The 23,654-nt window shown below is 36.2% G+C and overlaps 1 protein-coding gene and 1 pseudogene across 1 annotated transcript in view; one reads left to right on the top strand and one right to left on the bottom strand.

The window, feature by feature from the left end:
- The window catches only part of INSL6 (insulin like 6), a 40,394-nt gene extending 33,428 nt beyond the window's left edge, over positions 1 to 6,966 (top strand). The window contains exon 2 of the mRNA XM_004457421.2: positions 6,562 to 6,966. Coding sequence (XP_004457478.1) covers positions 6,562 to 6,953 — 392 coding nt within the window. The 3' untranslated portion in view covers positions 6,954 to 6,966. The remainder of the gene's footprint in view (positions 1 to 6,561) is intronic.
- A 10,258-nt stretch (positions 6,967 to 17,224) lies between these two features.
- On the bottom strand, positions 17,225 to 19,549 carry LOC101436421 (26S proteasome regulatory subunit 10B pseudogene; annotated as a pseudogene).
- Positions 19,550 to 23,654: the final 4,105 nt, after the last annotated feature.

Genomic DNA, 23,654 nt, shown 5'->3' with positions numbered 1-23,654 from the left:
TCCTCCAAGTGTGCAGTTAGAGCTTTAATTTTGCTCTTTCTTCTTTTTAATATAAGCACTGAGGACTATAAATTTCCATCTCAGAACACCTTTGTGGTGTTCTATAGGTTTTGATATGCTGTGTTTTCATTTTCATTTGTCTTATGATATTTACTGAATTGTTGTGCATTGTCTTGTTTGACCTACTGATTATTTAAGAGTGTGTTATTTAATCTCCATATATTTATTAATTTTCTCTTTTTCTGTCCATTATTGATTTCCAACTTTGTTCTGTTATGATCAGAGGAAGTGTTTTGTATAATTTCAGTCTTTTAAAATTTATTGAGGCCTGTCTTGTGACCCAGTGTGAGAATTTGATATTATTTCTGAATTCCAAAAAGAGATAATGGATTGTGTTTGTAAACTGGTTTGTTCCTCTGGGTATATTAGATTGTATTAGATTCAGAGGTTTCACTTTTACTTTATTAATTCAAGATTAGGGTGACTCGGTTTGAGTCCCTGCTCCCTCCCCTTTGTGGCTATAAAAACGGATGCTCAGTCAAAGATAGGGAAGTAAATACATGAAGAAAGAGAACATAGAGAGTTTAGTTTTGGATGCTGGAGTCCAGGGGAGAGAGCCAAGCCATTTGCTTGATAGTTTGCAGCTGAGGAGACCAGAGTGCTGAACAGCTGAGAAAGCCTGGAAAGAAATGGGCCCCAGTGAAAGAGATGAGCCTTATGCTAGTTTGCTTATGCTAAGATCAGAAGGAGCTGAGACCATGGAGCCCTAAGAGAAAGAGGAAGGCAGGGACTGGCAGCCATCTTCCTCCAACACATGGCAACAAACTTTGGTGAGGGAAGTAACTTACTCTTTATGGCCTTGTGACTGTAAGCTAATAGCTCAATTAAATACCCTTTATAAAAGTCAGCAGATTTCTGGTACTTTGTATCAGCACCCCTTTGGTTGACTAATACACCCCTTACATGGCCTATCCTGGAGAAGGATCCATGAGCACTTGAAAAGAATGTATATCCTGCTGTTTGGGGTATAATGTTCTGTAAATGTCTTTTAGGTCGAGTTCATTTATTATATTATTCAAGTTCTCTGTTTATTTATTTATCCTCTGTCCAGATGTTCTATCCAATACAGAGAGTGGTATATTGAAGTCTCCACCTGTCATTGTAGAGACATCTATTTCTCCCTTCAGTTTTGCCAGTGTGTGCCTTATGTATCTTGGGGCACCCAGGTTAGGTGCCTAAATATTTATTATAGTTATTTCTTCTTGGTGAATTGCCCCTTTTATTAATATATACTTTCTTCATCCCTTGTAACAGTTTTGTATTTAAAGCATATTTTGTCTGATATCAGTATTGCTACTCCATCTCTTTTTTTGTTACTATTTTCATGGAATATCTTTTTCTGACTTTTCACTTTCAGCCTGGTTGTGTCTTTACATCTGAGGTGAGTCTCTTGTAGACATCATATAGATAGCTTATATATTTTTTTATCCATTCTATCAGTCTATGTCTTTTGATTGGGAAATTCAAGCCATTAACATTCAATGTTATTACTTAAGGTATTACTTACTTTGTCCATTTTGTCCTTTGGCTTTCCATTGTCATACCTTACTATTGTCTTTTTACCATTTAATTTACCATTCCTACTAATCTTCATTTCTACACTCTTCTCCAAGTGTCTAGTCCTTGTTTTTCCATTCAGGCTGCAGCACTCCCTTTATTATCTCTTGTAATTCTGGTCTTTTGGTAACTTACTCTCTCAATTTTTGTTTGTCTGTGAAGAGTTAAACTCTCCCTCATTTTTTTTAATCCCTCCCACCCCCACTTTGTGGCTTTTTGCTTGTTGTCTGCTCTCCTTGTCCATTCACTGTGCATTCTTCTGTGTCTGTATTTTATTTTTATTTTAATCCGCCCACCTTGCCACTTGCTTGTTGTCTGCTCTCTGTGTTCATTCGCTGCTCTTCTGTGTTTTTGCTTGTCTCCCCTTTTTGTTGTTGTTGTTGTTGTTGTTGTTGTTGCATCACCTCGCTGAGTCAGCACTCTGCAGTGCTTGTGGGCCGGGCGGCACTCTGCAGCACCCAGGCCAGCAGCTCTCCACAGCGTGCAGGTGAACCTGCCCTCACAAAGAGGCCCTGGGATGCAAACCCAGGACCTCCTGTATGGTATACAGGAGCCCAATTGATTGAGCCACAGCCTCTTCCCTCTCCCTCATTTTTGATGACAATTTTGCTTGATATAAAATTCTTGGCTGGCAATTTTTCTCTCTCAGTACCTTAAATACATTATACAGCCTTCTTCTCACCTCCATGGTTTCTGATGAGAGGTCATCACTTAATTTTATTGTGGTTCTCTTGTATGTGATTCTTTGCTTTTCTTGCTGCTTCCAGAATCCTCTCTTTATTTCTGATATTTGTCATTTTTAATTGTAGGTGTCTTGGAATAGGTCTCTTTGGATTTATTCTGTTTGTGGTTTGTTTTCCTCCTTGGATATTGATATTTATATCTTTCAGAAGGGTTGGAAAATTTTCAGTCCTTATTTCCTCAAATATTCTTTCTGCCCCTTTTCCATTCTCTTCTTCTCCTGGGACACTGATAACACATATGTTTCTGTATTTTGCATTGCCTTTCAATTCCCTGAGACCCTGTTCCTTTTCTTGCATTCTTTTCTCTTTCTGATTTTCTATCTTTTCCATTTCAATTGCTCTGTCTTCACAATCACCAATTCTGTCTTCAAGGAAGTCAAATCTGCTCCTATGTGTGCCTCTAATGTATTTTAAATCTCATCCATTTTGTCTTTCGTTCCCATAAGCTCTGTTACTTTCCTTTGTAGGCTTTCAAATTACTCTTTATGCTCATCCAGTGTCTTCTTAATAACTAGTATCTCTTTAATCATATTTTCCTTCAATTCTTTGAATTGAGTTATGAGCTTTGTGTGATTATCATTGATTAGGTTTCTTAAATCTTATATCTTAGCAGGATTTTTGGTTTGTTCCTTTGGCTGGGCCATCTCTTCATGTTTCCTAGAATGACTTATAATGTTTTGCTGATATCAAGGCCTCTGAATATGTTGGTGAATTTACTCTGATGGTCAATTTCTCTCTCTAGCCTAGTGAGTTTTTTTTTTTAATGACTCTTATTTGATTTTTAGTTCATTCTGTGTCTTTAAAATTGCCCAGGTTAAGTCATCAAATTTGGCCAGGGACTCACTAATGGGGTGTAGATTTTCTCCCAGGAGTTTGGGTTAAGAGAGACCTAGAAGCAATTTTTTCTCCTTGCAGTTTCCTGGTTAGCCAGCAGATGGATCTTTTGGCAAACCTTTCTTGGGAGATGTTTCTTTCAACTTCCACTTTCTAGTATTTCTGGTCTAGCCAGAGCTGTGATTCAAAGTAGACTCACAGCCAAAATCACTGAAAAGATACAACTCTCTGCATTCCAATGTACCCTCCTTCTTTCCATAACAACTGACAGGGAGGAAGATGTCTGTTCCCCTCATGTGGCTGCAGTGAGCCAGGGGTTTTATCTGGTTTAACATCTTGAGGGTGGGTATGGGTGCCCTTCCCATCCACTGGGGTGTTTAGTAACTCATGTTTGTTGTTTTGGGTTATCTCTGTCCCTCATCCTCCTGAAGGTTGCACAGCATTGTCCTGGTCTGCTGACCTGCAAAGCATCTCCCTCAGAGACTTTTGGCCCTTTCTCCATTGTTTTTGTGAGAGTTGAGCCCTGCTTGCCTACTCAGATGCCATTTTCCTGGAACTCCCAATAATTCTTTATTTTCACCATACATTCCAATTCTCTACTTCCATTCTTCTCCCAACAGAGAGCCACTCCTATGTGTTTATTATGTATAATTTGATTTGTGTATGCTTTTGTAAAGTCTTTGTTGTACCCTGTGCATTATTTTTAAATATATCTAAATGGTATTTAAGATCTGTATTTTTTTGTTGCTTTGTGAACATTTAGTCCTTTACTTCTAACTGCTGTATTGTAATATTGTGCATTCTCCATATTTTGTATATTTCATCTCTTGGTGATAACCTATATCACTCCAACTCCCTGCCACTGTCATTAACACTACAGTATCCACCTTATCCACCTGTGTAGGAATTTTTCTGGAATATATACTCAGGGGTGGAATTGCTGTGTCATGAAGTGTATGTATGCTTTATTTGCTTGATTTGTACCAGATTGCTCTCCAGAATGGCTACACTAATTTATAGTTGCCCCAACAGTACATGAAGATTTCTGTGTCCTCTTATCAATGCCAATAATTACCATTATGCAGTTTTAACCTTGTACCAATGTGGTAGACATGAAGTAACATTTCACTTTTGTAATAATATCATCTGGTTTGAGTACCTCTTTTATATGTATGTTACCCTTTATGTTTCCTCTTCTTGAAAGTTTCCTTTTTGTATATTTTGCCTGTTTTTGTTAGAATTTGGGTAGGAGGGTGCGTATGGGAATTCTCTGTACTTTCTGAGCAATTTTTCTGTTTATCTAAAACTGCTGTAAAAATAAAGCTTGTAATAAAAAATAAAGCTTATTTATGTCTTTGTTTTTTGAAGGTCATCACAATGACTACCCAAGAAATTTCTTTGAATATTGTTGGTATGTTTAAGTTTTATGTGTCTCCATGTGCCAATTTTAGCCTCTTGTGCTTTTTCAGGAATTCATCCATTTCATCAATATTTTAAATGTATAAGCACCCATTGTTTATAAAATATTTTGGTTGTATCAGTAGTTATTTCCTTTTTTCCTATTGTATTTTGTTCATTTTCGTTTTCTTTTTTCTTGATTAATCTGCCTATAGTTCTATCTATTTGGTTAATCTTTTTAAATAACCAGTTGAGCTGGAAAGCCTTACAAATTACATCAGTGCTTTAAAAAAAACCTTCTCTCTTCCTGTCTCTCTCTGAATATTTGGTCCTCTCTATATGTGTGTTACTTTGACTTTAGCTTGTCATGATAAGCCTCATATAACTCTTTCACTTTTGGTTTTCACTAACTCCTTGTTTTCTCATGTCTTAGATGTAATTTCAAAAGAAGGAAACTGATTAGGCCAATTCAGTATTTTCACATATCTTGGATTGCTGGTCACTATACTAGATTGGTTTTGTTAGTGTCAGGGGCTTACCTCCGGTCTATTTGACTACGACGGTAGAGCTGGAGTCACATGGTTCAGAACATGGCTGCCTAGAAGCTCTAGCACCACAGCAGAGGCTCTAGACAAATATGCTCTCCCAGAAGGGACTGTAGTTGGGCAAGGACCATGATGGAAGTCCAACAAGCCTCCAAATAATTACCATCTGGAGTTACTTTCTTTCCAGTAATAACTGAATTAGTTAAGAGCAAACAGACTAACAATCAATTCATTTTACCCTGAGCATATCACCATTACTCCATTTTTTTAATATTTCAGTGAAAAACAAAACTTTTATAACCATTTAATTATGAAATGTACTTAATAAGACAACCCAATTTAAAAAGGGGCAAAGGATTTGAACAGACATTTCAGCAAAGATGATACACAAATGGCCAATAAAAACATAAAAAGATGTTCAATCAGTAGTCAGTAGGGAAATGCAAATGAAAACTATAATGAGATACCATTTCACACCCACTAGGATGGCTATAATCAAAAAGTGGAGAATAACAAATGCTGAACAGGATGTAAAGAAATTAAAGCCCTTGTACATCAGTGGTGGAAATGTAAAATGATGCAGACACAATGGAAAACATTTTGATGGTTCCTCAAAAAGTTAAACATAAAATTACCATATGATCCAGCACTTTTACTCCTAGCTGTATATCTAAAAGAATTGAAAACATATATTCACAGAAAATTTGTTTATTGCAGAGTATTATTTGTACTAGTCAAAAAGTAGCAACAACCTAAATGCCTATCAACTGATGAATGAATAAACAAAATGTGATATACACATACAATGGAATATTATTTAGACATAAAAAGGAATGAAGTACTGTTACACACTACAGTATGGTTGAACCTTGAAAGTATTTTTATGCAATGTGAAGGAAGTCTAACTCACAAGTCCACATATAGTATGATTCCATTTTTATGGTATGTCCAGAATAGACAGGTCCATAGAGCCAGAAAGTAGATTAGTGTTTGTCAGGGGATAGAGGGAGGGGGAAATGAGAGAGAGTGCTAATGGAGACAATGTTTCTCTTTTGGGTTGATAGCAATGTTCTGGAATTAGTAGTGATAATTGCACAATGTTGTGAAAATACCAGAACTTTTTGAATTGTACACTATAAAATGCTAAATTTTATGACATGTGAATTATATCTCAATAAAAATATTAATACAAAATAATGTGCAAAGGTTTCTAAGTCTTTTTTACATAAAAAATGCTACCTATACCTATAACCACTTTGGTTAAAAGCAAATATTGTTTTTGAATAACCATTCTTTCTATTTATTTAAAATGTGATTTCTTGTTTTTTTTCAATAATTAGCTTATTTTAGTATTCTAGTATTAAGATTTAATTTTCATCTAAAGAGGATTTTAATAAAGGAGGATTTTTTCTTTTTCTCAACAGTCTCTACTACTGCCTTTCTGAAAAAAACAAATATTGTGGAGATGCAGTCACTGCCAGAATATCAGTCTAAAAAAGCCAACTTGCCACCTGCTAAGAAAAGAGAATTTTCTTCATTACATGATATCAATTCATATATTCATGAGATTGTGGAATTTGAGAAGAAAAATACAAACAAAATTAAAACCTTACACAATTTGTTTTGGGGGAATCATCACCAAAGAAAACGCAGAGGATATTCAGAAAAGTGTTGTCTTAAAGGATGTACAAAAAGAGAACTTAGCATTGCATGCATTCCGTATATCGATTTTAAAAACGTAAAGGGAAAAAACCCAGCAATTGTGACTGAGTTATATAAACATCATAGGAATTATACTAACTTAATAAAAGTTTAATGTATTTATTTTACTTTTTACCTTTTTGGTAATTGTGCTTATAGATTCTTTACTGTCTACTGTATCTGAATGTACTTGCAAGTACTTTACAATGTGGTGACCATAGGAATCTTAGTATTTTCTTTGGTGATCTTTATTTTTTCCCTTATTTTTAATATATTTCACATTTGACGATATTATTGGAGTTGCAGACATCTTTGAATTACCTGTTATTTCTCATCATTATGGTAGAAACTTTCTTAAGCTTAATTTAAATAGATTATGGGATGTTCTGCATTCCATCTGTATAAACAAACAGATTGATGCCCAAGGCTATTAGGCTTACTCCAGTATGCCAATACATCTGTCCCACCAACTTAAAAATAACTAACCAACTACCAACTGTGATAAGAGTTCTTGTGCTGTAATTGGAGATACACTTTAAGTTCCTTGAATTTTATTATAGTAACTGGTCAGATTCTCTTCACAATTTCTCTTGAGGCCTTAAAGAGTGTTCAGTGAATATCTTTAGGGATAGTTGTAAAATTTCTCCAAGATAGCTTGCCTTTACTTCGAAGGTACTGACATAATGTGAATCAACACATAATTCTCAATATTGCTCTGAAGTCTCGAGCAGTGGTTCTCGAAGTGTGGTCCTAGACGGAACCAGCAGCATCAGCGTCAGCTGGGACCTCATGAGAAATGCAATCTAATGCCCCACCCCAGACCTAATGAATTAGAAACTCTGGGTATGGGACCCAGAAATCTATGTTTTTTACAGGCTTTCTAGGCTATTCTAAAGTACACTAAATTTCAAGAACCGCTATATGAATGTTGTTGAAATCCTGCTATTTTTGTGCTTGCATATATCAACTCAGTATAGAAATTATGATGCTAAATTTTGGTGAGTTTTTTCTACTTTGTGTTCACATGTGTAATAATTTCCATGCCACGAATTATAGAAGAACTCAATCCAAAGAATATTATTGTCACTTTCCATCCATAAATTAGTGGGCAAGCATCAGTTAAAATCTTCCTGTAGTTTGCTTCCCAAATACCTGCTGTAACTTTCAATTAAATTTTAAAATTTCTATTTGGCTTGGTTATTTCTTAGAACAAAGGTTCATTTCTATATATACCTACATTATATATACTTCCAGTTTGGAAATAAATGTTTTGAAAATTTTTATTTGTTCCAAAATGCAGTCTACTTTCAGTCATCTTTGTAAATATAAGGAGCCACTGTTTAGAAATAAGATGACAAATTATGTCTGCTAGGAGTTAGATGAAAATGTACTATTAATTGAGAATGGCCCATGTTTAGGCCAAAATACAGTGATGCACTTAGGCCAGTTTGAATAATATATAGGTCTTTATTTGTACTTTAAGAATAAAAATAGTTTGTCCTACTAGCTTTTGATATATACATATCAAGATCCAAATTTGATAATTACAAGAATAATCAAGTGTGTTTATTTGCATAGGTGTATACTTCCTATACACTTTATTTTTTTTTAAGAGTTATTTTTATTTATTTCTCTCCCCTTCCCCCTCCCCACCCATCTCCACCCATCCCCACCCATCCCCAGTTGTCTGTTCTCTGTGTCCATTTGCCATGTGTTCTTCTGTGTCCGCTTCTATTCTTGTCAGTGGCACAGGGAATCTGTGTCTCTTTTTGTTGTGCCATCTTGCTATGTCAGCTCTGTGTGTGTGTGACGCCACTCCTGGGCAGAGTGAACTTTCTTCGTGCTGGGCGGCTTTCCTTATGGGTTACACTCCTTGCGCGTGGGGCTCCCCTATGTGGGGGACACCCCTGCGTGGCAGGGCACTCCTTGGCGCACATTAGCACTGCATGTGGGCCAGCTCCACACGGGTCAGGGAGGCCCTGGGTTTGAACCGTGGACCTCCCATGTGGTAGGTGAATGCTCTATCCATTGAGCCAAGTCTGCTTCCCCTATACACTTTAATAATTTTAAGTTAGGTTGTATTTAATTTGCTTTTTGGCTTATTGTCTGCCTTTTGATATTTAAAATAACGCAGACAATGATTTTGTATGTTTGGATAGAACACAGATTTATCTTATGGAATCCTTAAAGCAAGTGGGAAAAAATGAGTGAAAGCTGAGAAACCTTGACATTAAGCAACTTGTTAAGGCTCTTTAATGTTGTTACTTGATAATTACTGATAGAGCTGAAGATTAAGATTTTAATCCTATATCTTTCCCAGTACTCTTAATATGTCAATAAACTCATGAGCAGAAATTATCCATACATTTTTGTTTGGAATTCATTTTTTTGATCTCTACTTTGTTTTGTTTGGCATATATGTTGGTTATTCATCTATAGGCTCTCAGTCCCAAATCTCCTGTTCTTCACTGTTTTGTGATGCCCGGACTTGGATTCTGTAAACCATACTTATTCTTTACTAGCTAGCTTCCTGTTAGGTTCTGACAGTAAGGGGTACTAAAGGGAGGCTCTTTCCACTTTTGCTCTCCATTCTTCTCCTCTTCACCTCAGCAGTAATTCTGCACACTGTAATGTCAGTTTCCAGTTTTATTCTCAACTCCCAGAACCTGTGTCAGTGCCTTCCCTCAGAGATACCAACACCAGTTGGCTGGTGCTTCCTTCTCAAAGATCCGAGACCCATCTCCTCCAAGCTCCTGAGGTGCAAGACTAGCTTGGCAGTACCCTTTCCTCAGAAGGCTGGGCCCAACTCCATGACGGCCTTTACTCCAAGCTTTTGATTTGGATAACCTCAACTTCTTTGTTTTTTTTCAGGCATAGTAGCTGCTTCCTAAAGTTTTTATCTCTGTTACCTCACTGTTCTACCTTGCCTTTTCAGTCCTCTAGTCTAACCAATTTCTTATATTCTCTCTAGTAAAGAGAAACAATTTCTGTTTTCTTGGAAATGCTTGAATGATAAAGCACCTGACAGTGTTTCAGAAAGTGATCTTGAATTGGTTTAGGCAAAGATGGCAAATGGATTTCATCTTAGATGGAACCTTCAAATGATTGGTAATGGGTACCTGCAATAATGTGTTGTGAATGATATTTAGGTGAAGAAAGAGCACTATGATTGCTCCAAGAGGTTTAACCCTGCTATTTGATCACATGGTTCTCCAAGCACCCGTATATGGAAAAATAATCAATGATGACTAAATAACCAAATATTGTTGAAGTTATACATAGTTGTGTGCAGAGAGTATTTGGATTAGAGCATTCTAGAGTTTGAACATTAAACCCTCTGATAGACTGAAGATGTTTTGTGATTGCTGAGGACATCTCCAGGGATGAGTGATCTAGACTAGAAATGAGCAGTTCCCAGTACACTTGTAGTGAAGAGCTGTCTGACCCTGTAAGTTCTTGACTTCAGACCAGTTATTCTTTTTTTAAATCTTCCCTGGGGTTGGGAGAGTGAAGCACATATGTATTTTTTGTATTAAAAAGCACAAGTCTTCTAGAACAGTACCTTGCATTGCATCCCCTGTATGTGTTCCTATAGATGTTGCACTTACCTCATCATAGCCCTCTCACAAAGTTTTAATATTGCTTATTTAACTGTATCCACTAGTAGATTTTGAGCTTTATAGAAAACAAGGATGGCTTTTTTTTTTTGTTCAGGGTTCCTACAGTTTTCTCATCGAATGGTTAAGAAAGAAAGATAACAAGACTTTTATATAACTCATGACTATTGTGGTTAGAAAAACAAAATTGAAAGCTGAAGCTGCACCTTATATATGTTTTACTGACCAAGCTGCTGAAAGAATTAAAATTTTTCCTGATAAAAATTTTACGGCATGAAATAGCTACCGCGTTTGTGAAATTTTATCTATATCAGGCATGATGTGTGTGGATATTGGGCATTACCACAATATATATCTTTTGTTTTCCCCTGACCAATATGTGAAACTACTTTGATTTTCCTTTGGGAGCTACTTTTATACCCATGTAATTTTGATTGGATTGCTAATCAAAAGGCTGTCTTCCTCTGACAAAGATGAAGTTCTTGATCCAATCTAGGTAATCAGATTCTTTCTGGAATTCTTTTTTTTTTTTTTTTTTTTTTTTTTTTTTTTTTATTTTTTATTTTTTATTTTTTTTTTAATTTTTTTATTTTTTATTGACTTTGTAATAGTATTACATTAAAAATATATATGTGAGGTCCCATTCAACCCCACCCCCCCACCCCCCCTCTCCCCCCCCCCCCAACAACACTCGTTCCCATCATCATGACACATCCATTGGATTTGGTAAGTACATCTTTGGGCACCTCTGCACCTCATATACATTGGTTCACATCACGGCCCATACTCTCCTCTATTCCATCATGTAGGCCCTCTGAGGATTTACAATGTCCAGTGATTACCTCTGAAGCACCATCCAGGGCAGCTCCATGTCCCGAAGACGCCTCCACCTCTCATCTCTTCCTGCCTTTCCCCATACCCTTTGTCCATTATGTCCACTTTTCCCAATCCAATGCCACCTCTTCTATGTGGACACTGGATTGGTTGTGTCCATTGCACCTTTATGTCAAGAGGAGGCTCAGATTCCACCTGGATGCTGGATGCAATCCTCCCATTTTCAGTTGTTCTTTCTGGAATTCTGATGAAAGAGTTAGAACTAAATCATTCTTACAGCAATAGTCTGAAGAGATTTGCTATTAATTCCTAGTGTATGCTGTTTAAGATTTTTTGAGGTCTGATTTTTTTTAAACTTTTATTCAGTTCTTTGAGCTACTCCAAAATTCTTCAAAATAAATTTTATCTGAAGTTATCTACAATTTGGTTTAATGGCTTGCAAAAAATACAAGTATAACCTTGCATTCTCAATTTTAAAAATGATTTTATTGAGATATAATTTATATGCAATAAGATATACCCACTTTAAGTGAATAGTTTGATGAATTTTGACAAATGAGCACATCTGTGTAACTACCATCCCCACAATCAAGATGTATTTTCCTCACTCCAAAAAGTTCCTCACGCCTCTTTGCTGTCGATCTTGGCTGTAGGCAACCACTGTCACTATACATGTCTTTCTTTTTCAAGAATTTTATGTAAGTGGAATCTGGCTAATTTCATTTAGCGTAATGTTTTTGAGGTATATCTACATCATTCCATGAAATAGTAGTTTGTTCCTTTTTGTTTCTGCATAGTATCACATTATATTAAGGAATAAAGCTGTTATGAACACTCATGTATAACTTTTAGTTTGGATATACATGCTTATTTATCTTGGAGTGGCAATTCTGTAGCATATGGTAAGTTTTAACTTTGTAAGAAATTTTCAAATTGTTTTCCAAAGTGGTTGTCCTACCAGTAATGTATGGGAGTTTCAGTTGTTTCACACCTTTGTGAAAATTTAGAATTTTCAATCTTTATAAATTTTAGCCATTCCAGTAGGTGTGTTGTGTTCTCTCTCTGTAATTTTAGTTTGCAGTTACCTGAAAACGAATGATATTGAGCTTCTTTTCATATTCTTCTGACCATTTATATATCTTCTTTTATGACGTGTCTGTTCAAATATATTTTCCATTTTTAATTGACTGCTTAGTTTTATTAGTGAATTGTAAAAAGTCTTTATATATATTCAGATAGAAGTCCTTTATCAGATATATGCAAGTATTTTCTCCCACTCCATGACTTGTTCTTTCATTTTCTTAACTGTTTTAGAAGAGCAGAAAATTTTAATTTTGAAGAAATTTAATTTTTTTTCTTCTTATGATTTGTGATTTTGTGTCTTATGTGTAAAAAATCTTTGCCTTCCCCAAGGTTGTAAAGGTCTTCCATGTTTTCTAGAGGTTTTATAGTGTTCACTCTTATGCTAGGCCTATGATCCATTTTGAGTTCATTTTTGTGTATGGTGAAAATAGGCTATCCAGTTGTTCCAATAGATTTATTGTAAAGACTATTCTTTCCTGCAGTCACCTTGGCACACTTGTCAAAAGTTAATTTACCATATATGTGAGTGGGTTTATTTCTGGTCTCTCTCTCTTCTGTTTCGTTAATCCATACATCTATTTAAAAAAATTTTTTTTTAAATTGAGGTACCAGGACCTTGTATGTGGGAAGCTGGCACTCAACCACTGAGCCACATCAGCTCCCATGAGTTGGGTTTTTCATTTGTTTGCTTGTTTTTTTGTTTTTGTGTTTTAGGAGGCACTGGGAACTGAACTTGGGATCTTCCATTTGGGAAGCAGGCTCTCAACCACTTGAGCCACATCCATTTCCCAATATGTTTATTCATAGGCCAAAACCACACTATCTCAGTTACTATAAAATTTTATTAAAGCTTGATATCAGGTAGTGTAAGTCCTTCAATTTTGTTCTTTTTCAAAATTGTATTGGCTATTTTTGTTTGTATTTCCACATAAATTTTAGAATCAGCTTGTAAATTTTTACAAAAGCTTTCTGGAATTCTTATTAGGTTTGCTTTGAATCTATAGATCAACTCATGGAGAATTGAGCTTTCTGACCCAAGAACATGGATTTTTTTAGACCTTCTTTAATTTCAGCAATATTTTATAGTTTTTGTTGTTCAGTCTTGCAGTATATTGTTAAATGTATCCCTGAGTATTTTATTTGTAATACTGTTGTAAAAGGTATTTTTAAAAATTTCACTTTCTAATTGTTGCTAGTACATAGAAAAAGTTAATTTTTGGGTATTAGCCATTCCTCAATACTGTAAATTACTTAGCTTTTTTGTGGCTTGCTTAGGATTTTCTACATAAATGGCCATGTCACCTGTGAGTAAAGATGGTTTTATTTCTTCCTTTCCAATATGATGTCCTTTCTTTTTTTTCCCCCTCCAAATCTTACTGCCTAGGATCTCCAGTACAAGTTGACATCCCTTTCCTTTTCCAATTCCTGGAGAAAAGCATTCAGCGTGTCACCATTATGTATGATGTTAGTGTTGGGATTTTTGTTTATTCTACCAATATGGTGAATTTCTTTTTTTTTTTTTTTTTGGAACTTAAACCAATCTTGCATTCCTCAGGTAAAATCTGAGGAATTTGTCATGATATATTATCTGTTTTATATATTTTTCGATCTTATTGCTAAGAGTTAAGGAGTTTTAAATGTGTCAGTATTCATAAGGGACGCTGGTTTATCGTTTTTTCTTATCTGTCTGCTTCTAGTTTTAGGGTCATGGAACATCATAAAATAATTGGGAAGTGTTCCATCCTCTAATTTCTTAAGAATCTTTGTATGATTGATATTTCTTTCTTATTTTATAAAATTCACCATCTGGACTCGGGTTTTTAATATTAAATTCAGTTTTTATAAAGTGTTAGTTCTATTTAAATTTTCTATGTTGTCTTGAGTTTATTTTGGCTCTGTCTTTCAGGAAATTTGTTCACTGTGTCAATTGTTCAAGTTGTTGATTTATTGGCATAAAGTTGCTCATCGTATTCCCTCATCATTCTTTAAATGTCTTTAGGATCTCTGTGAGTCTCTATGATAACCCCTCTTGTATTTCTGACTTTGGCAATTTATAACTTTTCTCTTTTTTTGATCATTCTAGTTAAGGTTTATCAATTTTATTAAACTTTTCAAAGTATCAGCTTTTGCCTTCCCTTTGTCTTTTCTATTTCATCCATTTATGCTCCTAGTTTTATTTTTCCTTCCCTTTACTTACTTTTTTTTTTTTTTAAAGATTTATTTTTATTTATTTAATTCCCCTCCCCTCCCCTGGTTGTCTGTTTTTTTTCTGTGTCTTTTTGCTGTGTCTTGTTTCTTTGTCCGCTTCTGTTGTCGTCAGCAGCACGGGAAGTGTGGGCGGCGCCATTCCTCGGCAGGCTGCTCCCTCCTTCGCGCTGGGCGGCTCTCCTTATGGGTGCACTCCTTGCGCATGGGGCTCCCCTACGCAGGGGACACCCCTACGCGGGGGACACCCCTGTGTAGCCCGGCACTCCTTGCGCGCATCAGCACTGCACATGGGCCAGCTCCACACGGGTCAAGGAGGCCCGGGGCTTGAACCGCGGACCTCCCATGTGGTAGACGGACGCCCTAACCACTGGGCCAAAGTCCGTTTCCCTCCTTTACTTACTTTGATTTTAGTATTTCCATTTTCTAGTTTCTGAAGCTTAACTTACTAATTTCAGACTTTTCTTTTTATATAAAGCATTTAAAGCTATAAATTTCACTTAAGTGCAGCTTTAATGGCATATGCTGGATTTCATTTTCACTCATTACAAAATATTTTCTTTTGTGATTTTTCTAAGTTTGTTTTTTAATTTCCAAATGTTTTGGCATTTACCAGATAGCTTTTTGTTATTAATTTCTAGTTTGAAAATGTTATAGACAGAGAATATTATTTTAATGTTCCAAAATTTCTTGAGAATTGTTTTATGGCCCAGCACTTGCTCCATTTAGGTGACTATTCCATGTGTCCTAGGAAATAATGTATATTCTGCTGTTACTTAGTGGAATGTTCTATAAATGTTATTTACGTCAAGTTGGTTGATAATGTTGCTGCCTTCTAGTTCTGACAATTATTGAGATATAATTGCAGATTTATTCTTTTTTTTAATTTTTAAATTTTATTTCTCTCCCCATCTCTGCCCCCCAGCCCCAGTTATCTGCTCTCTGTGTCCATTCGCTGTATGTGTTCTTCTGCGACCAATTCTATCCTTATCAGCGGCACCGGGAATCTGTGTTTCTTTTTGTTGCATCATCTTGTTGTGTCAGCTCTCTGTGTGTGCGGCACCATTCTTGGGCAGGCTGCACTTTTCTTTTGCCCTGGGCAGCTCTCCTTATGGGGCGCACTCCATACACGTGGGGCTCCCCTACGCAGGGGACACCTCTGCGTGGCAGCGCCCTCCTTGCATGCATCAGCACTGCACATGGGCCAGCTCCACATGTGTCAAGGAGGCCTGGGGTTTGAACCATGGACCTCCCATGTGGTAGGCAGATGCCCTATCCATTGGGCCAAGTTCGCTTCCCCCAAATTTATTCTTTTAGGTCTGTTTATTTATTTGTATTTTTTAATGTATTTCAAAATTTTGTTGCTAGGAGCATTTCATATCTTCTTGATGAACTGATCATTTGAGCTTTATAATATGTCTCTCCTTATAACTAGATTATATTCCTGATATTAATATAGTTACACTAGCTTTGTTAGGATCAGTGTTTCCACAATGTCTTTTTCCACCCCTTTACTTTTAGTCTGTCTGCATCTTTATATATATATATATATATATATATATATATATATATATATATATATGTATTTTTAAAAACATTCCAGCCTTGTTCTGTCTGTCTGTCTGTCTATCTATCTATCTTTATTCATTTCTCTCCCCTTCCCCCGCCCCCCCCCCCCCCCCGGGTCTGCTTTCTGTGTCCATCCATTCACTGTGTGTTCTTCTGTGTCCACTTGCATTCTTGTCATGTGGCACTGGGAAACTGTGTTGCTTTTTTTTTGTTGCATCAACTCTCCCTGTGTGCGGTGCCACTCCTGGGCAGGCTGTGCTTTTTTCGCACGGGGTGGCTCTCCTTGCAGGGTGCACTCCTTGTGCGTGGGACACTGCTATGCAGGGGACACCCTGAGTGGCACAGCACTCCTTGTGCATGGCAGCACTGCGCATGGGCCAGCTTACCACTCGGGTCAGGAACCCCGAGGCATAGAACCCTGGACACTCCATATGGTAGGCAGACGCTCTATCAGTTGAGCCACAACCGCCACATCTTTATATTTTAAAAGAGTTTCTTGTAAACAGCATGTAGTTTGTTCTTGCTTTTTTAGTCTGATAAACATCTGCCTTTTATTTGGAATGTTTAGATAATTGATTAATAGCATAGTTTGGGCTTAAATTTATAATCCTGCTATGTTTTTAATTTACCCCATCTGATCTCTGTTCCTTTTTCTCCTCTTATAGTCTATTGAATTGACTTTTTTAAAAAAATGATTAAATTTTATCACTAATATTGCTAATTTACCTATTTCTCTTAGGTTTTTTCCCTAGTAATTACTCTACTGTTTAAAATATGCATCTTAACTAATCAGACTACCTTCAAATAATATCATTTCACAAATTTAAGACCCTTAGAACAGCATACTTCCATTCCCTCCCTGTGTTGTGCCATTTGTGTTATATGTTTACTTCTACAGATATTAAAAACCAATGTTATTATTTTGCTATAAATAGTTGATTTAAATCAACTATTTTTTAGAATGTTACTTGTTCATATTGTTCAAAAGGGATTATTGCCATTGTGTATGCATTATTTTTCTCAACTTATTTTTACAGTAAGCCAGCATGTCATGCAGCCATGAAAAATTCATTGTAAATTACACAGGTTTGTAGTCCATTTTAGACTCTAGCTTATTCAGTTGCTTTCTAATTGCTTTTATAAGGCCTTTCAGCACTACAGACCCTTGATCAGTATGGATTGTAAACATTTCTGCTTCAGTACAAACATTTCTTAGGTCTGCCTTATTAAAGCCATCAGAAAGCTTCACAATTGCTTGTAATGATCTATTTCACCATGTTTTGTAATGGTACCTGCATGGGTTTTTCAGTATATCTAATCTTGATTGATAAATCAGTATATATTTTTCTATTTACTTGGACATAGCAAAGCAGGATCATGGGTATAGTCATAATCTTTTTAACTTCATGCAAAGTATTATATCTTAGTATCCTAGGGCTGTGATAACAACATTCTACACACTAGGCGGTTTAAAACAATAGCAACTTATTGTCTTTCAGTTTGGACACTAGAAGTCTGAAATCAAGGTGTCAGTAAGACCTTGCCTCTCTGAAGTCTGTAAGGAAGAATATGTTTTATGCCTCCCTTCTGGCTTCTGGGAGTGGTTTGACAACAATCCATGGCATTCTCTGCCTCATGACATTCTCCTGTCTGTGTACAATTGTCTTGTTCTTATAAGGATACCAGACTTATTGGATTAGGGCCCAGTGTAATCCAGTGTGGCCTCATCTTAACTCATCTTCAAAGACCTTATTTCCAAATAAAGTCACATTCACAGAATCAAGGGTTAGGACTCGAACACATTTTTTGGGTGAGGGAGGGTCATAATTCAACCCAGAACAATATCCACCCATTTGAATCAGTAACTTCATTAAAGCTCTCTGAATCTTTCAGATGATGTACCCTCAGGAAACTGATGATCACTAGTGGCATTTATTTTATCCATAAAATTGATGCATGACTGATGATCCCTGGAATAATTAAACATTTCTCTGATCAAACAAGAACTTTCACCAATGTACTTGTCTACAATAGAATTAGTAAAACATTTGAGAAATTTCCACCCAGCTAGCTAATAAGAGCTCTTGCCAGTTTTTCCTGTAGTCGATGGGCCATGTAATAAATATACTGGCATAATTCTGGGTTTGCAAGAGGCAGTTCTATCACCTCTCTTAATTCCCTGATCTATTCTAATAGATCTCCAATCAGAGAATTAGAAACATTCCCAATATCTTCATGAGTCATGATGTAAACTGGTAGATCCACTGCTCTTGGCAGATATTAATGTAATCATCCCCAAAGCAACTCTTGTTCCTGGCTTGAGCTTACTTTTGTCAAGCTGTCAGTGGCAATCCACATGATATTTTCGTCCATTCATAGTTCTAACAATGAATTTTTCTTCAATTAATTGCTTAACTATTTCACCCACAATCTTTCTAACACTTTTTAGGTCTTTAGATAATTTCAGGTCGAAATTCTTTTAATTGTTCCCTTAACTTCTCAAGATGGATGCTGATCTTTTTGTATTCCAGCAAATTTTTGCAATAGTTTTGACGCACATAATCTCTAGGGTCTGCCTTGATGAGATGCTCTCACTCACAGGAAATGCTAGGAATGGCCATGACCACATGCTGCATGTAGAATTTTATGTGTGTGTTTTTTTCCTTTTCATACTTTAGAGATGTTCCTTTTTTTTTTCTTTCTTGTTTGGTTTTTGAGAAGTCTGTGAACATTATCTTTATTATTCTGGATATGTCTTTTTTTCCCTGACTGGTTTTTAGAAATTTTATTATAATATGTCTTAGTGTGGCTTTATGTTAATTTTGCTTAGAGTTCATTGATATTTTTGAATTTGTGTGTTTATAGCTTAGATTTTAGAAAATTTTCATTCATCAGTTTTTCAAATACTTTTTTTAACTCCCTCCCCCTTTTTCCTGGGACTCCATTTACACAGATATTATGCTGTTTGATAGTGTTTTATAGTGTCTCACTGAAGCCCTGTTGTATTTTGTAGAAGTCTTTTCCTATATGTGCTTCAGTTTAGATACGTTCTATTGCTGGAACTATCATAGAGATCACCTCACTTGTTACCCTTCTGTTAGGTATCACTCTCTTGCTTATTATCCAATGTCTGAATTTAATTGTTTCATATATTTTGTCCAATTTTCTAGTTGCTTAAACATGAAGGTAAAGTCTGCATCAAGTTACTCCATCATGGCTGAAAGCACATGTCACAGCTTCAGTTTTAAGGAAATTAGTAAACAAGACATGGGTATACCATCAAATTACCAGTCTCTGCTAGTAATTTCACTTCAAACTTTGGTACGAATATAGTTGATTAGAAGAAAATGCCTGATGTTTCAGCTACTAAATCGACAAATCTTCCTTTACCCCATTTTACCATCTTCCCTCTAGTTAAATTGTAGAAGTGTCCCTGATCCTATTAAGGCTGGGTTTTCTTACTGTGCTTTAGATCTTATTTAGGATCACTCCTTCTGTAATCGTCTCCTTCATATCAACAGCCTCTCTATTGCTTATCCCCATCAGCATTAGAAACTTGCTGAAATATCTCACAATTTAAAAAAACAAGAATTCTCTCTACATACCCTCAATAAATTATCACCTTATTTTTCTGCTACCTCATGGCAAAACTCAAAAGAGCAGTCTACATTCACTGACTCCATTTCCTCACCAACATGACCTCTTCACCTTGACCCTGTTTACCAATTACACTGAATTTACTTATCAGTTCACAGTGGTCAATCTCTTTTTACTCCTTCTTCTTAACCTGACCACTAATGTTAAGACTGTCTCAGGTCCTGATTCTCTTCTTGGTTCCTTTCTCTAACAACACTTCCTTAAGTTACCTTAATTATATCCATTATTTTAAACAGCTACCTTTGTGATATCTCCACTTGGATATTTAATAGGCATCACAAATTTAAAATGTCCAAAGTAGAATTCTTTTTAAATTTTCCCTAAGTGGCTCAACCATCCATCTAGTTACTCAAACCAAAACCTAAGAGACATTCTTGACTCCTTTCTCTTATCCCTTCCATCTAATCCATCATGCTTCTCTACTTCTTTACATCTTTATTGCCACCTCCGTAGTCCATGCCACAGGTGTGTTCAAGAAAATGAATGACAAATGAACCAGTTTGGCTGAACTGGGAAATTAGTATTGAGAGCAGTAGGAGATAAGTTTAGGAAAGGCAACTGGGGACCAGTTTTGAAGAACTTGGAATGACTTAGAAGCCTGGCATAAGGAGAAACAGCGGGATTAATCCTCCCGAGTATAACCCTTCAAAGACATTTCTTCAATAATTTAAAATATATTTACATGACTGTTACGATGAAAAGATGCTAGTGAAAGCAGTATGAAAGTATTAGTGTGAGACAGGTGGAAAATGTAGCAAAGGATGGTATATATTTTTAAAAACAGTACTTTATTCCTCTCCAACCAAAATGCAGATCCCACACAGGTTCCTTTCCTTTTGATGTTGAAATGTGGCTCTGCTTTTGGTGATAGTCTGGGGTGTTGGACTTGTAGGAAACCTTATAGGAAATGGAAAGAGATGGAAAGCTTTTGAGCATTAGAGTGACATGGCTAAAAATGAGCTATGGGAAGAATGGCCTGACAGTGATGTGCAGGACTGATGAGAGAGAAGGTAATTAGGAAATTATTACAATAGTCCAGACATGGAATTATAAGGCAGTGCAAAAGAAGAGACTGGTGAAAGAGACACTGAGAAGGAAAAGTGGAAAGAAAATGGTTAATATTAAGAATTAGGAAGGTTTTCATTTAAGACATGATTAAACACAAATAGGTTTTTATAGGTTAACAGTCCGTACTGGTGTCAGTTCAGAAAATGTATATACATTAACAGGTTAAAGTTTCCATTAAAAAAAAATCACAGTTGGGTATTTAGTTCTTTAGAGGGATTACTTTGTAAAACTCTCATTTTAGATTGAATTTAAAAAATCCAATTTCCTAAAGATAATCAGTCTGGAACCAGGGACTGCACTGCTGGACATGCTTGACCAAGTTGATACTGACCCATATAGCCCTATCCCAAGTGAACAGTATAAAACATACCAACTTATACTTTACAGTATATCCGCCTTTTTTGACTTTTTTCTACAAACTAAGAGACATCACCAATTTTCTTCCTATCACTGTTTATGGAAGGCAAGAAGAAACATTTTAAGGAGATGATTTCCCTTATGAAGAAATCCAAAACAAAGTGGTTCAAATTAGCCTAAATTCAAGATATTTTAAATTACTACACCATATTTGATAAGTATAGGTCTTGTCTACTTAAGTCTATGGTTATAGTATTGTAAAGTGTCAGATGAATGAGTTTCTGCAAGCTTTGAATTAAAAAAAAAATTTTTTTTAGAAGCTTATTTATTTCTCTCTCCTTCCCGCCCCGCCCCCCCCCCCCCCATTGTCTGTTCTGTGTCTATTTGCTGCGGCTTCTTTGTCCGCTTCTGTCATGAGCGGCATGGAAAACTGTGTTTCTTTTTGTTGCGCCATCTTGTTGTGTCAGTTCTCCGTGTGTGCGGCACCATTCCTGGGCAGGCTGCACCCTCTTTCGTGCTGGGCGGCTCTCTTTACGGGGTGCACTCCTTGTGTGTGGGGCTCCCCTACGTGGGGGACACCCCTGTGTGGCAGGGCACTCCTTGTGCTCATCAGCACTGCTCATGAGCCAGCTCCACACAGGTCAAGGAGGCCCAGGGTTTGAACCGCGGACCTCCCATGTGGTAGACGGACGCCCTAACCACTGGGCCAAGTCCGCCGCCAGCTTTGAATTTTTAAGTTCTGGATTCCAAGAAGTCTGTGATCATTTTCTTTTTTAAAATCCTTGCTGAGCCTACACCTACATTTCTGTAAAATAATTTTCTTTCAAACAGATTTTGGTCTGATTTCAAGAAATAAAATTTTGGATAAATTAAAATTTCAATCAGAGCATGCTTCCAATTTGCAATAGTCACCCTGAGAACTGTTATGATTTAGACAATAATCACTGAAGGATTTGTTTGTGGCAAAATTATCCTTCAGAAATGAAGGCAAGTTTAAAGTCTTTACAGACAAACAAAAATTAAGATTATGTTACCAAGTGACTGAATCTACAAGAAATATTAAAGGGTATGTTACAGCCTGATAGGTAAAGACAAACAGAGACCTGGAGAAGAGTGTCAAAATGAAGAATGTAAGAAAAATTGAAAGGGTTAAAAGACATAGTTGTTGGAAGCAACTATGAGAGAATGACCTAATACTAAGGTCAAGGTACTTTTTTGGCATTTAATTATATTATCCACACTCTAACCTTCTGCATTTAGCAAAGCAATCCTAGGATGATATAAATCCAAGATGTTGGGAAAAATTTTCTATTAAATGTGAATAATCTCATATCTGACAAAATTCAGAAATTCCTTTTGTCCATCACCATACTCATTGGTCTTTAGGTCTCAAGTTTCCAAACCATTTTTAAGAAAAGGATAGTCCTCTATACAGTAAAGTCTCAATGTTTAGAATTTTCTTCCTCTGAAATAGAAGTTTTGGAAACAAGTGGGAGTCTCCTTAATGAGCTGTAATGGTATACTCAGAGTTCTAGGATTCTATTTCATCATTTTTCAAAATCCTTAATAAAAAGGTAAAACTAAGTCCCAATTTTCTTCATATTCTTTACTCATTTTATCAGGAATTCCTATTCTACGCAACAGTGCTGCAATGCACTTCTAAAATTAATAACAAAAAGGGAAAAAAGTGATATCAGGAGATTCATGCTATCCTCAAAATTACTGATAGCAATAAGAATTTAAGACATCTTTTAAAAAGAAGAAAAGTTCTGACAATGTGTGGGAAAGTGATTATTATGTTTTAAAAATGCTTTCTGAAGTAGTCAAATGCTATCATTCAACACAAATCATCTAAATCTAGCCCATGTGCAGCTTGCATATCAAGGGCTTTGTCACCTTGGTTATGCAGATTGTTTTAAATGGTTTTGCTAGAGAATTCAATTATTTTTTTTCCTGAGAATCAAGATGGTGTTTGATTCTGCAAATAACTTTCTTTTTACTCTATCTCCAACCAAAAATTGAGGGGTCTTAAATATTACAAAGGCTATATGTTCTAACATACTTAAAACTTAGGATAGCCATTAAAAAAAAATTTTTTTTTGAGGTACCAGGGCCAGGGATTGAATCTGGGGACTTCATAAGTGGGAAGCCATTGAGCCACATTGGCTCCCGAGTTGGTTTTTTTGATTGTTTGCTCTGTTGTTTTTAGGAGGCACCAGAAACTGAACACAGGACCACCTATGTGGGAAGCAGGTGCTCAACCACTTAAGCCACACCTGCTCCCCTAAAACTTCATTTTTAAAGCAACCTTCAACAAAACTGTTAGGCAGAAGAAAGTGTCACATGTATATTTCAGATAGTTTTTCACTAGATATTTTTGTAATTGAGTACCTTGAGTGTTAGGTTTATCTTTCTCGTTTTGTTTT

The sequence above is a fragment of the Dasypus novemcinctus genome, chromosome 8 (assembly GCF_030445035.2).
Source record: "Dasypus novemcinctus isolate mDasNov1 chromosome 8, mDasNov1.1.hap2, whole genome shotgun sequence".
NCBI lineage: Eukaryota > Metazoa > Chordata > Mammalia > Cingulata > Dasypodidae > Dasypus > Dasypus novemcinctus.
Note: the sequence above shows the minus strand (reverse complement) of the source record. Positions and strands in the feature narration are given on the sequence as shown.